The sequence below is a fragment of the Hyalella azteca genome, unplaced genomic scaffold (genome assembly GCF_000764305.2).
Source record: "Hyalella azteca isolate HAZT.00-mixed unplaced genomic scaffold, Hazt_2.0.2 contig3861, whole genome shotgun sequence".
NCBI lineage: Eukaryota > Metazoa > Arthropoda > Malacostraca > Amphipoda > Hyalellidae > Hyalella > Hyalella azteca.
In genome coordinates this window covers 415,557-430,086 of record NW_025934094.1, presented here as the reverse complement: position 1 = coordinate 430,086, position 14,530 = coordinate 415,557, and the positions used below count along the sequence as shown (strand labels likewise).

General features: G+C 39.7%; 2 protein-coding genes across 3 annotated transcripts in view; one reads left to right on the top strand and one right to left on the bottom strand.

Annotated features, from left to right (window-relative positions):
- LOC108681587 (low-density lipoprotein receptor-related protein 4) overlaps positions 1-14,530 on the top strand; it is a 40,097-nt gene that overhangs the window by 14,441 nt on the left and 11,126 nt on the right. Inside the window, exons 11-27 of the mRNA XM_018170633.2 lie at positions 5,165-5,345; positions 5,653-5,806; positions 5,935-6,049; positions 6,586-6,680; positions 7,217-7,398; positions 7,757-7,920; positions 8,164-8,310; positions 8,600-8,964; positions 9,297-9,458; positions 9,628-9,843; positions 10,162-10,282; positions 10,563-10,779; positions 11,467-11,629; positions 12,059-12,186; positions 12,489-12,682; positions 13,567-13,718; positions 14,079-14,233. Of these exons, the coding sequence (XP_018026122.2) occupies positions 5,165-5,345; positions 5,653-5,806; positions 5,935-6,049; positions 6,586-6,680; positions 7,217-7,398; positions 7,757-7,920; positions 8,164-8,310; positions 8,600-8,964; positions 9,297-9,458; positions 9,628-9,843; positions 10,162-10,282; positions 10,563-10,779; positions 11,467-11,629; positions 12,059-12,186; positions 12,489-12,682; positions 13,567-13,718; positions 14,079-14,233 (2,911 nt within the window). The remainder of the gene's footprint in view (positions 1-5,164; positions 5,346-5,652; positions 5,807-5,934; positions 6,050-6,585; positions 6,681-7,216; positions 7,399-7,756; positions 7,921-8,163; positions 8,311-8,599; positions 8,965-9,296; positions 9,459-9,627; positions 9,844-10,161; positions 10,283-10,562; positions 10,780-11,466; positions 11,630-12,058; positions 12,187-12,488; positions 12,683-13,566; positions 13,719-14,078; positions 14,234-14,530) is intronic.
- On the bottom strand, positions 1,169-4,417 carry LOC108681594. Of its 2 annotated transcripts, none has more exons than XM_018170641.2 (5): positions 4,044-4,417; positions 3,647-3,796; positions 2,550-2,677; positions 2,083-2,211; positions 1,169-1,805 (listed from the first exon to the last, which is right to left on the bottom strand). In XM_018170641.2, exons 1-5 carry the CDS (start codon positions 4,111-4,113, stop codon positions 1,746-1,748), a joined length of 537 nt encoding a protein of 178 aa, XP_018026130.1. In that variant the 5' UTR covers positions 4,114-4,417; the 3' UTR covers positions 1,169-1,745. The 2 variants fall into 2 exon arrangements, with proteins under 2 accessions (XP_018026130.1, XP_018026131.1); XM_018170642.2 differs by having other exon boundaries at positions 3,647-3,793.

Sequence of the window (14,530 nt, the reverse complement as noted above, 5' to 3'; positions counted from 1 at the left end):
GGTTTAGTTCAGAGAACGTTCAGGTTTAGTTCAGAGAACGTTCAGGTTTAGTTCAGAGAACGTTCAAGTTTAGTTCAGAGAACGTTCAAGTTTAGTTCAAAGAACGTTAAAGTTTAGTTCAGAGAACGTTCAAGTTTAGTTCAGAGAACGTTCAAGTTTAGTTCAGAAGACGTTCAGGTTTAGTTCAGAGAACGTTCAAGTTTAGTTCAGAGAACGTTCAAGTTTAGTTCAAAGAACGTTAAAGTTTAGTTCAGAGAACGTTCAAGTTTAGTTCAGAAAACGTTCAAGTTTAGTTCAAAGAACGTTAAAGTTTTGTTCAGAGAACGTTCAAGTTTAGTTCAAAGAACGTTCAAGTTTAGTTCAGAGAACGTTCAAGTTTAGTTCAAAGAACGTTCAAGTTTAGTTCAGAGAACTTTCAAGTTTAGTTCAGAGAACGTTGTCAAAGAACGTTCAGGTTTAGTTCAGAGAACATTCAAGTTTAGTTCATAGAACGTTCAAGTTTAGTTCATAGAACGTTCAAGTTTAGTTTAGAAAACGGTCAAGTTTTGTTCAGACAACGAAAAAGTTTTGCTCAAACAACGAACAAATTTTTTAAGTTGGAACAGCAAAAACGTTCCAAGTTACTATCAATTATTGGAAATTGTTCCTCGTAGACTGCTGCACATCAGTTCCTTGACTGCTACTTGTTTGTCTTGTTCAGTATAATAATGCAAGTGCATGTTGAAGATTCTGATAACAAAAAAGTATATAATAATATTGTTCGTGCTCGACCACCGAATGCCTGTTACTTGTCTTTTACAAGTTAGTGGTTCATGGGGATTTAGAACGTTATTATCTTGTATATTATATGAACGTTCATGTTACTGATAAGTACCTACTATTTATAAATTGTTCGAGTACGATATCCCCATGTCATGTTTTTGACTTGAGTCTTTATGTAGAATTGCGGACAACTTCATCCCCGGAATATATGCCCTGATTAGCTTATCATGAGTACATATATAAAAATTTGGTTATTAATTTGTTAAATAATTTCTTATTTTTTGCTAATAATTGCGCGTCAGTCACTAGCTTGCGACTCCTTTGTGATCTCTGAAATAACAGTATTAATGCATTGCTATCTATGGAAATAATGATAAATATTTACCAGTATATTCGAAGGACAATACATGCCAGTTTGTTTATTTGTTAATGCATGTAATATCATAATAAGCAGTTATTCACTGATATATATACCATCAATATAGTGTTATACTTCAACATTTGATAGACAAAAACACACCGATCTCGCCAAACTTATGGTCGTCGTGTTGCATGCTTCAATAAGAATGTAATTTTAATGTTGCATGTCATGATAGAACAGCTACACCGTTGGCTGACGTCTTTTTGATTGCACACTGCATGGTTTTATTTTTATTGCCTCGCAAAAACTTTATAGTATGTAATCTGCAAAGAATCTTGCAACGTTGATGACCGTGCATTCCAGTCAATGATGTTGTAAAAATAAAAAAGAACTGAATTTCAGAGCTTGAATTGTAAAGTGCTTTTAATTGGAACTTATCTGCAGGTATAAGCTGAAATTTCCCTTCCAGTGTCTAAAGTGTTCTGAACTTGTGCAGTAAGTTATGTATGTTCCTAGTGTCGATTCATCAGTCATCGATTCAAAATCATGATTTAATTCTACGTAAGTCCGTTCCGTCGAGGGGAATTTTTTTTTTTTTTTGCACCGAAAGCTGCATTAGTATTTAAGTGACTGGAGAGTTGATGGCGCAGCGATGTATCACGCACAACAAGTATTCGTCCACCTGCACAAGAAGAATTCCTGCGTGGAATACAGTGCTGTATTTTGTATAAAATGCAACAAAATAAAAATACAATATTGTTGTGTTTGTTGTATAAGAATGTAGCTAGTAGAAAACCAGACATTGTGTTATCCGGAGTATTTTCATGTACGAAACCCTTACTGCACAAACCATTGAAAGTAACATAAATTATTTAACAGTGATATTATTCAGAATATATTGGAAGTGTTCGAGTTGAAAATATTAACGTATCACAATACGGTGATCATGATAATCTCACAGCGTATTGATTGATGGCACCGCACTGTTCGATGGCCATTCTAACGCTGTCTTCAAGACCTGATCCCGTCACCCTGAGCTGCAGTCGCGCGTTCAGCCCCGCTGTGTCCAAGCTGTCGTCCGGGAGTAGCTGTTACAAATCAATAAAATTTGCGTGATTAATGGATTATTGGCAACAGTAATAAATAATTTTATATTGTTATATAAAACTATTAAGACGAAAACGATTCATTAAGTGATCAAGATGTTCTCTTTATTTACAATTTTAAAGGAAGGACTTTGGTTGCGTTCATAGTCACGCTGTCCATTCGCTATTTTCACGAGCATTTGTGTATCTGATTTGTGAATTCATGATTAAGCAGCTGCCTGTATCAAAACTCGTATTATATATCCCACAATTTTTATCTATCAATTTTTCAATCAGAATGCACATAATTTCCGACATAAGTGACCATGACCCGCACTCACAAGGCCACGCCCTTTAGTGATGCACTTGAGGATTTGCACGGCAGTTGGCGACCGCAGGGATGACGTCAGCAAACCCGTCAGGCCAGAGTGCAGTGGCCCTCGCATCCCTTCAGCCTCACTTTGGTTTTCTGCATAATAGTTTAATGCTAAATTTGACAAAAAAATTTGATTGTTTAATGCTAAACTGACATTATTTAACAAACTGACCGAATGCTGAGCTTCAATGGCTGCAACGAGGTCTCCTCCTCTTCATCTTTTTGAGAATGATTTAGAATGCTATCCTATTAATTGAAATACGTTAAATTTGAGGAAAAAACAGCATTTTTTGGTCTTCTTCAGGAATCTTGGTAGAGATTAAAGCTTTGATAATTACGTCTCTGGAAATTTGGTAGAGCCTGTAATCCAGCGACGGTTGAAGAGCTCATGATGTGTTAGTCTGCTTGGCTCGACAGTTATTTTATATAAAAAAACAATATCTTAGGAGAGCTCGGACTCGTCTCAATGTCATAAAATTTTACCAATTTCAGCATATTCATCTTTTCGACAGGAAAAAATTTGTCCATTTTTGATTCTGTAATGGCAGCGTTTGTAAAGCAAAGCGAATAGCAGCCTTTTTAAGCTTAAAAATAAATACCGATAGTATTTATTAACATCGAAAACATTTATATATGAAAGAATAAGTGATGCTATAAAGGTAGAGAATATGTTCCGAAGTGTACTAAAAAATTGTGTAAAAAGTCGATTGAACTTCGAATGTTCTTTCTCGGGTCGTAGTGTCACTGCTGCTTGTAACCGTAGTGAAGGCAACTGCATGCTTGTAAAGTGACATAACTGAATTTTTGATGTTGGAATTGCAAATCTTATGCTTTCAAAAATTTAGGTTTTTCCACAGATTCATAATAAAGGTAAAATTTTTTCAATTTAATAAAAATGATTTTTACAAATGTCTTTTTAGAGAGAGCCTTACTAAATCGCATGTTGTATTTTGCTTCAAGTAGGATTAATGTCCAAATTCGGTAAAATGACAACTAGAGGTTCTGTAAAAATCTTCACAGCCAAATCTGAAAATGAAGACAGTTTATGAAAAATTTATTCACCTTCGTTTAGTTTGGCAATAATTCTCTCGAGTCCTCCTTGTTCTGCGACGCAACGCTCCTTGGCGCTCTCGAGCTCTTGCTTCTCTGCAGGACTTTCCTGCAGAGCTTTGGCACAGCTGGCGGTTCTCTGCAGCACATCCGAGCCTCCTGCTGTGCAAACATTTACGGTCAAATTGGCGGCGAGTCTCCTGCATACAAATTTAAAACGGATCACGTCGCGCGAAAATTGATTAAAAATAATTAGTTTCTCATTCTTGTTCGTACATGATAATATCGTGCATGTCTATAGGTCGTACATGTTATTGATCACGTCACGTGAAAATGTATTAAAAATAATTAGTTTCTAATTCATGTTCGTACATGATAATATCGTACATGTCTAGGTCGTACATCTTACCGCTGGTTGCTGCCACGAACAAAGCGTTGTACAGCAACGCCCCAGCGACCATCAGCCTCATGGTCCCCATGCTGGCTGTTCTAATAATGATCCTCCGAACCTTGCGATGAATGTGGAATATATTATAATGCAGCGGAATAAAGTGGAGGGTTGGAAATAACCAATATTGTTTTTGCAGGTTTTTTGAGAGCTTTGTTGGAATGACTTTATTTAATTGATGATTAATATGTTCGAAGGACTTGCTGTTTCTTAATTCTTTTGGCGGAGTTTTTTTTTTAATTTATTTGCCTTGGGATAAGACTTGAATTGAGTGAGCGGTATTCATATCTATATCTAAGCGTTCAGTTTAGAACGACATTCTCAGTCGAAGAATGTAGGTGAACTGCAAGGGCTTGAGTGGCAAGTCGACCCAGTTGTTGAATGTTTCGACTGCTGTGTTGATATAAACCTTACTCGGAATCTTCCTCTTGTTTTTCTATTTGACAAACAACCCCAGTCTTCGGTTTGGTTTTCTCGTGCAGGCATGCTGCTTTACACGTGTAAACCAATCTTATATCCAAGAACTCTTCAAACCGCTCGTCACGGATGAGTTATTTGAAGTGTGACCTACGAATTTCTTTACTAAAGCTCGATATGTTGATTTGAAATATGTATTTTAAATTTGTTTTGTTGGAAGTAAATCGATTCTTCTTGAATTATTCTAAAAATGTTTATGTACTTGAATCGTCAGTGAAAATTGATGGCAGTTTAGAAATCACTGATATGGTACTGATTACGCAATACGTTTCATTACTGCTTATACGTTCTGATATTGCCATACTATTTCTGCTACCTAGTTTTTATCTAATCACTGAGATCACATAGGTAATACAATTTCCAGGGAACCAATCATTTTCAATTCTAATTCAACGAAAATGAATAATTCTTAAACGGAGAATGAAAAATGTTTTTAGCGCATTTTCTCATTTATGGAAAAGAGGCGCTATTGTGCTCGTCATGTCCGTCCGTCTGTCTGTCTGTCCGTACGTCCGTCCATGACCACGGTTTCGTCAACAAGAATATGAGCTCTCTGTCACTCACTGCAGTGAGTACTGAGTTATATTTTTTAATATTTATTTCAGTTGCATGGACGTGGACGAGTGCGCTGAGTTTGAGCCGTGTTCCCAGACGTGCGTGAACACTCCGTCGTCTTACAAGTGTTCCTGCGCTATAGGCTACAGGCTGCGCCCTGACAAGTCCACCTGCAAGGCTGAAGGCGCCCACGCACAGATCATATTTGCTACTAACCAAGATATTCGACAGGTGAGACGTCCATTTATTCTGAAAAATTTATAGGAGTGCCAAATAGTATTTGGAATTGGAAGATTATTGTTAACCTGTCCTTGAAACTCGACATAATGAATGATCAAGGCCAAAAATGAGTCTTCGTCATAGATTATTCCCTTAGATAGTAAAGTATCTAAAGAAAGTTATTTTGCAACCATTGTTATGTTTCAGGCTTCAATTCGCTAGGTACTGTCCTTACTTGATACATCGTATTCTTTTCGCTTCAAATTCTCTAGGTACTGTCCCTTTAATACATCGTATTCATGTCTTTTACCACGGACAGCTCTCCCTGGACGGACAGGAGTACATGCCTCTGGCGGAGGAGCTCCACAACGCCATCGCACTGGACTTCCACTTCAGGCGTGACCAGCTCTTCTGGAGCGATGTCCTCCTCAGCGCCATCATGGTCGCCCACCTCAACGGCACCAACAGCAAAGGTACTACTTGTTGCTACGTGCCACCCTGTCCCTGCAAAGTTTCGTTGTTCGAACATGATACTATTGCTTAAAGTTGTTATCTGTCACTCTTTACATGAAAGTTTATTTTATACTCTCTTTTTGTACAGCTATCGTCCGGTGGGGTCTGAGCAAACCCACTGGTCTGGCTGTGGACTGGCTTAACGACCACATCTACTGGCTCGATTCGAGTACATTGAGACTTGAAGTCTCTGAGCTGGACGGGTGAGTGACGTACAGTCATGATCACATTTAGTCACTAGCAAAGGCATCTCTTAGCTCAGAGGTCTTCGAAGTAGTCGATTACGAGCCTTTATTTCAAGGGCAATATGCCCGGAACGATTAATGTGCATAGTAACCGTAATTTTATTTGGAGTTAAGAAATATTCTGGCCATGGTGAATGAAGTAGGGGTATGAGGGTTTTTGAGGGGTGATGTTTTGACAGATCTGTAGAGAAGTTTTTTGTTGTTACTGCAGAATTGCTTTGATCACAGCCAAGGGATTGATTTTCTATGTTTGATTCCGATAAACTAAAATTTTATCAACTTTTACATATGTCTTCATTAATATGGCAGTCATCGTTTTAAAGGGTTTTTCAACTGAAGGGAGGACTTCTTCAGGTTTTTTTTGTTTGCCTTTAAATATTTGTAAGTATTGACTGTAGGTGTCTGAGGTCTTTAACAGCTTTTCCATGAAAACAATAAAAATTAAACAAAGGAATAACTATAACTTATTTATAACGTAATTTTATCCTCTCCAGTGCCAACCGCACGCCGCTGCTGTGGTCGGGGATGGACAACCCGCGAGCCCTGGTCGCCTACCCTGCCAAAGCTATGCTCTTCTGGACCGACTGGGGTAAAGTTGTATTAATTAGATCCCTAACATGATTATAAATACGTACTTCTTAACTATTTTAAACGACTTCTTAAACTATACAGCAGTCATTCTATTCTAGAACTTGATTTTCTGATAACTCTCTTTTCAATTAATTAGCGTTCGATAAATTCATTCTGCTACCTACATTCTGTTGAAAGAAAGTGGTTCAAAAATTTTACTATCTCATTTTCACGAGATTTACTTTGAAATTTGTTAATATAGCCTAAATAATTATTCCAAACAATGCGACAAGTGTTAAAATGCCCGTGCTCTTGAGAATGTGAACTCTATTCAATACTCCAGTTAAAACAAAATAATGAGCACAATTCCAATAAAACACAAGTTTTCTCGTACTTCCGAGTGGACAATTGGTGAAAAATGTTCATGAATTTTTTGTGCTAAATTTTCAGTGAAATAGGATTAAATATTTTAGTCATTACATAGTTCTTTAGTGAGCTGAACATGAAGATTTGTCTTATGAATTATCTCCAAATGAATATTTAATTTTTTTCCAGGCAACAAAGCCAGGATCGAACGCATCTACATGGATGGGTCTGGTCGCAAGGCTGTGATTTATGAGAACATTTTCTGGCCCAACGGCATCACCATCGACTACCCTACCAACACCATCTACTGGGTCGACGCCAAGAAGTCTACGGTCGAGTGCGCCGATCTTGACGGACTAGAGCGGAAGACTGTAAGTGGCCTGATCACATTTTGATATTTCTTTTCGGTTAATTCTGCTAACTTCAAATATTTATTAATATCTTTATTTTTTCATGCAGTTGCGCGGTGTTTTTTATTTTCTTGTCGGTTAATTCTGCTAAATTCAAATATTTATTCATTTTTTGGCGCATTTTCGTATTTATGGAAAAAAGGCGCTACTGTGCTCGTCATGTCCGTCCGTCTGTCCGTCTGTTCGGGACTTCTCGTTTTCGCCGACAAGAAAATGCGCTCTCTGTCACTCACTGCAGCGAGTACTGAGTTACATTTTTTAACAATAATTTTCTTTAATATCACGATGAAAATTCATATTTCAAATTATGCGTTCACAGATCAACGTGTACCCCGTGGCTCACCCGTTCGGAGTGACGCAGTTCGAGGACAACCTCTACTGGACGGACTGGCAGAGCAGCAGCATCCAGAGCATGAACAAGAAGACTGGCATGAACCTGCAGATGCTGCGCACCCACATTCCTTTCCCCATGGACATCAAAGTGTGAGTGTACGCTATGGATGAGAGCATTTTCAATGCAGGTGCCACAAGGGATCGTATTGGCTTACCTTGAACTAAGAATTGACGATATTTTAGAATTTTCGAACTGACGATGGAGCTTGAATCTCAAACGTTTTCTATAAGATATGGAGAATTTTGTTAGCTATTAAATTTCTGGAATTTAAATTGGAAAAGATTTTAATCTGGAAAACTATGGATGAAAAATTACTTGATTTGTGTGCGCAGAGTGCACCTGGCGCGACAGCCCATCCCGGTGCACAGCGAGCGCCGCGGTTGTTCCATCAACAACGGCCGCTGCACGCACCTCTGCTTACCAGGCCCTGCCAGCTACTCCTGTCACTGCCCGCATGGTCTGCTGTTGCAGCCTGACGGGTGAGACGTCGTTTATTCGTCCTTGTGTCCTCTAAACTCGACTTATTAAACATAGTCTTTATTTTCTGCAGTAATAAATTCAATCGGCGTCATTCGGTTGATGCATGGAGATACAGTTATCATGTTGAGAACAATTAGGAAAATAATTATTGATTTATTTGATCATGACCTTTTTCGGGCTTTCAATGCCTTCAAGACAAATAATATTGTATCTAACATGTTATGAGAAAAAGCAAACTGTGACTTTGTTTGCAAGACTTTCCCAAAAGTATTATTCATTCATCCACAGTCGAAACTGCAGCTCGTTCCCGAACCAGCTTCTGCTCTTCACGCAATCCAACAACATCAGAATGATCTCCCTGAGCAACGATACGATCGCAAAAGCACCTCTTAGCACTTCTCCCCTTCACTCTGAGCCGTTCATCACCCCTCCGAAGGGCGGTGCAAGTACTGTAGAGAGAGATAATCAGGACAGACATTCTGACCCTAACCTCATGAACAATGTGGTGCCGGTGGACAGCGTCAGGAATGCGCTGGCCATAGACTTTGATGACCGCCATGACATGCTTTATTGGACGGACGTGGGCGCTAAGACCATCAGCCGAGCGCATCTGAACGGCTCATCGCAGGAGCTTATAGTGCAGCACAATTTAGGTGAGTTACAGGAATATTGAATGTGAATTTTGTCGACTGAGTCGACTGTGAATTTTGTCGATTTTTCTATGTTTTTTTTCTTTTGTCGAAAACAATAGAATGCTCTCGTCGAAAACAATAGAAAAACAACTAAGTGTTTTATAGTTGATAATGTGCTGGCATAGCGGTAGCCTGCCTGAACTCAACCGTAGAATTTTTCTCCGTTATTCAAGTGTTATGAAGTTTTTATTGTAAAACAGAGTTCACGCTAGGCATAGCGGTAGCCTGTCTGAATCTCACGGCCGAACTGATCTTTATTTTACAAAAGTCATACAGTTTATAATATATTACAGAGTTCCCCGGAGGCATAGCGGTGGACTGGCTCAACGACAAAGTCTACTGGACAGACGACGGAGCGAACCGCATCGAAGTGGCCAACTTGGACGGGTCTCAGCGCTCCCTGCTGGTCTGGCAGAACCTGGACCGCGTCAGGGCCATCGTCGTCTGCCCTCAAGGTTCGACATCGAACCAAAAACTGCAACTTTGAGACATTGGACCAATTTAGATATATTTTCCATTTATAGAAATATTATTCCATCACAAAATGAATCGAAACATTTTTAGATATCAGCTATGATTCAAATTTAAAAACAAAAACCTGTTTACAAAATTAACATTTCACAGAGGGTTTGATGTTCTGGACGGAGTGGGGGGAGGAGCCGCGGATCGAACGCGCCCACATGGACGGAAGCAACCGCACCATCATCGTCTCCTCGGACGTTCGGTGGCTCAACGATCTCGCCATCGACCACGACTCCCGGCAGCTGTATTGGCTCGACGCCTGGTCCAGGAAAATTGAAGTCTCTGACTTCAATGGCAAAGGACGGACCACTGTTGTTGGTGAGACGCTGGGACTGGTTACTTTCTATTGCTTTAAATTTATTTGTGGGAAAAACGTCAGTAATTAACTGTATACAACTATATTGATAGTGTTATACAATGCAAGTAGACTATCTTGAAAAAAATCGCAAGCAGCAGGCTTTTTGAACTTTACCTTCAATCAATCGGTAAGGGTTTTGAGGCTTCTAATTCTAGTTAAATCTGAAAAGATTATATTAAAATTAAATGTAATTTGAACATATTTATCCACACTTAAACTTCACCTCTATTTTCATTGGTAAATGCTTGAATTTTATTATTATTGTGTTCTGTTTCTAGATCACCTGACTCACCCATTCGGACTAGCGGTGTTCGACGCCTGGCTGCTGTGGACGGACTGGGGCACGTCCAGAATTACTGCCGTCCTCAAGTCCAACACTGACGGACGGCACGTTCTTGTGTGAGTATATTACTGCCACCTCGTCAATGAGTCAATCAATTGTTCCAAAGACGCATTACAATTAGTTACTATTATAAATTACTGTAATCAGTACGGCAACCTGGGGCCATAGTGTCAAAACTCGGTGAGTGAACGCAAGTACTTACGCTCTATTTTCTTGTATATGATTGGTGGATTTTGCTTGAAAGGCCGTCAATGATTGGCAGATGAAGTAACGATCTCTTAACTACTTTTGAAATATCGGCCCTGGTAAAGATTTCGAATATTGTTTGCATTTCAGTGATTCGCCGCCGGGGAACGGGCGACGCAAGGCTCCCGCATCGTCATCGTTCAGTGAGAGGATGCAGGACATGTCACGTCTGATGGAGGTGCGAGTGTTCCACCGCAATCGCCCAAAGCTTCCACACCACGCCTGCATCGGCGCTCCATGCACCCACATCTGCCTCCTCAGACCTAACGGCTTTACTTGTGCCTGCCCTACTGGCATCATACTGCAGGTGAATGTGCAGGAGTTTAAATGTAAACAAATATAACTCAGTACTCACTGCAGTGAGTGACAGAGAGCGCATTTTCCCGTCGACGAAACGTGAACGGACGAAACGGGACGGACAGACAGACGGACATGGCGAGCACAATAGCGCCTTTTTTCCATAAATGAAAAAATGCGCTAAAAAGGAATAAAAGAATGTACAGGAGTTTAAACACTACTTTCTGAGACGCAGCACTGCAGTGAGCACTGTTAAATTACTGAGGACTTGACACGCAATGCGTACGCAGTGCGAGCGCTCTGCTGCTGTATCTATGGCGTTTTTATGTGAGAGTTTATCCCGTTATGTACGTACATCTGGTCAACGTTCTCATAGGCTCACTTTCAATTTATCTATAGGGTGCATCAATTAGTGTTCCACGGTCAAGTCCACCAACTCATGTCATAAACCATACGCCAACTTCCTATTCATGTTGTTGATTAATTATTCACTGGAGTGCGATGAAACAAGTTTCTTCATCTGGATTCTTCTGTCAGGAATCGATAGCTGTGCGAAAATAAGTGCAATTTTTTGTCAATTTCCAGAGAAAATTCGGTATTAACATGGCAATTTTAATACCAAGATAGTGGTGAATATTCGTCAGTGTGCATATGAATGAGGAGAAAGATTTATTACCTTGTTTGCTCTTCTTCCTAGGCCGATGGAATTACTTGCGCTGACCGTCCCGAGAAGGAGATCTTGTTGGCGCAGCTAAACATGATACGGAGCATCTCCCTGGACACCCCCTACGTGGTGGACGTGGTACTACCTCTCCCTCACCTCCACAACGTCGTCGCAATTGCCGTCGATGGTCAAACTGGTGAGAATTTTAACGAATAATTCTATAGTATTTATTAAATTTTTTATGTGTGTAGACGTCGAGCGAAAACTCACGGGGTTGTTGCTGCATTTAAACTATTTATGTGACGATTGGTGAAGAAAATTCCATGTTACATCTGATCCTATTTGTTATCAACTCATTCATTTCCAACTGTGTTGTTAAGTTTGCTGATGGCTTGTTGTTAATTCTGCTGATGGTTTTTTGTTAATTTTGCTGATGGGTTGTTGTTAATTTTGCTGATGGGTTGTTGTTAATTTTGCTGATGAGTTGTTGTTAATTTTGCTGATGGGTTGTTGTTAATTTTGCTGATGGGTTATTGTTAATTTTGCTGATGGGTTGTTGTTAATTTTGCTGATGGGTTGTTGTTGATTCTGCTGACGGGTTGTTATTAATTGTGTTATTTGCCAGGCGACCTGTTCGTATCTGACACGGGCGCGGGTGTGATCTACCGCTGCTCGGGCCACCGCTGCCAGAGGATCATCACCTCTGCGCTGGGGCGTGTCGAAGGCATCACCGTTGACACCACCACCAGAAAAGTACGATTCTTACTCATAAATAATTAAATCAAGTTACAGATCCCGCAGTAAAATTGATTCTTACTCATGAATGAAGAGTTTATCCTATTATGCCGCCGGGGAATGGGCGTTACAGTTCGTGCAGTACAGCGCACGATCAAGTTACAGATCGTGCAGTAAAATCTATGCACACGATTGTGTTTTAACAGTTCGTAACTGATAAAATGTAGAACGTTGACTGCATAAAATTATTTTATTCACCAAGTCCCATGTTCCATTTAGCACGAACAGAAATCCTGAGGGAATTTTTTTCTGAATTTCAGTTGTACTGGACTGACGAGAGCAGACATTCGTTGGAGGTGAGTGAGCTGAATGGCACCCGTCGCCGGGTGCTCTTCACTGATCTGGGCAACCCTCGAGGCATCGTCACCCACTTCCCCACCGGAGCCCTCTTCTGGAGTGACTGGAACGAGCAAAATCCCCGCATCGAAAAATCTTACATGGATGGCCAGAACAGGTACGCAATCCGTTAGTGTAAATCTGATTTTGTAAAATTTTGTTATAGCAATGGCCACGTTTATTCTATAGTCACAATTTTAGTCCATAAATTGACTGGCGATTGTGACTGTATTTTATATTTTCGTTGTAATTTTTTATTACCTATATTAAGATGATTGGTTAAAAACTGTGCACTAAGTGATGCGTGACCTTCTGTGAGACTGAATTCTATCTGATAATTTATGTTATAATTTAAATTTGAAAGCAATATTTTCATAGCAATGTACTGTATGTGTTTGAAGCGGTTTTTAGACCAGCATGGTAACATCCACTTGCTTCCTGCATCGCCTTTACAGGTGATGAAAATTGATCTTTAATCAAGATAAAAATTTGGACATCGAGATTAACAGTTTTACGTTAACCGTCATTCATTCAGTTACACTTTACAGTGTTAGAGTTTCAGTGCGTAAATTATCTTATCATATGATAGCTGAGCGAAGCTCGGCGAACGCGTTAACGTTAGTAAACAAAAATTATTTCCTGATACATGCCTTTCGATCTACCAATGTCATCTGAAGAATTGTTCGACTCTCTGATAATTATAAATTAAGAAATTCTCTTTTCATTAATCGCGCGTGCAAGAAGAAGCAAATTCTGCAATCTAATACTAATATAATTAGTTGGATCTATTTTATTTTATTTTATTTTATCTATAATGTAATTAGTTATCTATGTTTATCATTAGTATTGATTAGTAGTTGAGCTCCTTATGAGTTTAGTTCAATAGCTAAATGCTGTCTTTTAGATATGATTTCTAGCCTCCATCTACTGCTTACTTTTAGAAATGCTTACTAGCCTCCATCTTATTTACTTCCAATTCTTCACTGGTTTGTTGTGTCTCAGAACTGTCTTGGTTGACACGGACGTCGCCTGGCCAAACTGTCTGACCATCGACTGGGAGCGAAACGAGCTTTTCTGGACAGACGCAAAAACTAACAAAATAGAAGCATTGGCCTTAGATGGATCGAAGCGGAGAACTGTTCTCAAATACTCAGGTGCGTGCGCTTGAATTGGAATCTGCCGTTACAGACCGTTTCAACCAAGCATAGGACTCGAAGAAAACGGCATTTTCTTCTCCTAGAGTAATTTAAACTGAAATATCGAAAGAAAATAAATTATCCCCGGGCAAAAACTTTTATCGTGACATGTTCATCCTATAGCAATTTTACCATCGATATTTTAGTATACGAAACGAGCTCTGTTTTCCTTATCACCCTGCCACTCCTGTCACTGATGGTCCTGAACACCCTGTAGTGCCGCACCCGTACGGTTAACCATCGTTATTTTAGCAGACGAAACGAGCTCTGTTTTCTTTAATCCCCCTGCCACTCCTGATGGTCCTGAACTGCCTGTAGTGCCGCACCCGTACGGCATCGCGGTGCTGGACGAGTGGCTGTACTGGACGGACTGGAGCGACAAGAGCCTCCAGCGCGCGCTCAAGGCATCCGGCGAGCGAAACTCGACCGTCAAGCGCAGCATGAAAGCGCCCATGGATGTCGTCACGTGGCCGGTATTGTGACGTGATGTCAAACTTGAAATTAATGGAACAAGGGCACTTAATAATATCCTGATTTAAATATTTTCTTTGAATTTGTTCAACATATTCCACATTCGTTTACTTGTTATTTTTACGTTGATTATTTCTTCTTATTTTCACATTATACTTTGTTGATTTATTTACTGTTTAAAAATTTGTGATCAAAATTTATTTAACATTATCAAGAGCGCAATTAGATGATTGCCGAACATTAGTGTATGTATGATTAGTGTGTGCACGCTTTTCATGATTGCCGAAAACAAAACTAAT

Bases quoted from the DNA above. Each gene is read 5' to 3' on its own strand.
- LOC108681594 (XM_018170641.2), bottom strand. From the start codon at position 4,113: ATGGGGACCATGAGGCTGATGGTCGCTGGGGCGTTGCTGTACAACGCT. The intron at 2,678-3,646 runs GTGAATAAATTT...ACTATTATGCAG, and splicing joins TATTGCCAAACTAAACGAAG to AAAACCAAAGTGAGGCTGAA. The intron at 1,806-2,082 runs GTGAGATTATCA...CTTCTTGTGCAG, and splicing joins GTGCCATCAATCAATACGCT to GTGGACGAATACTTGTTGTG.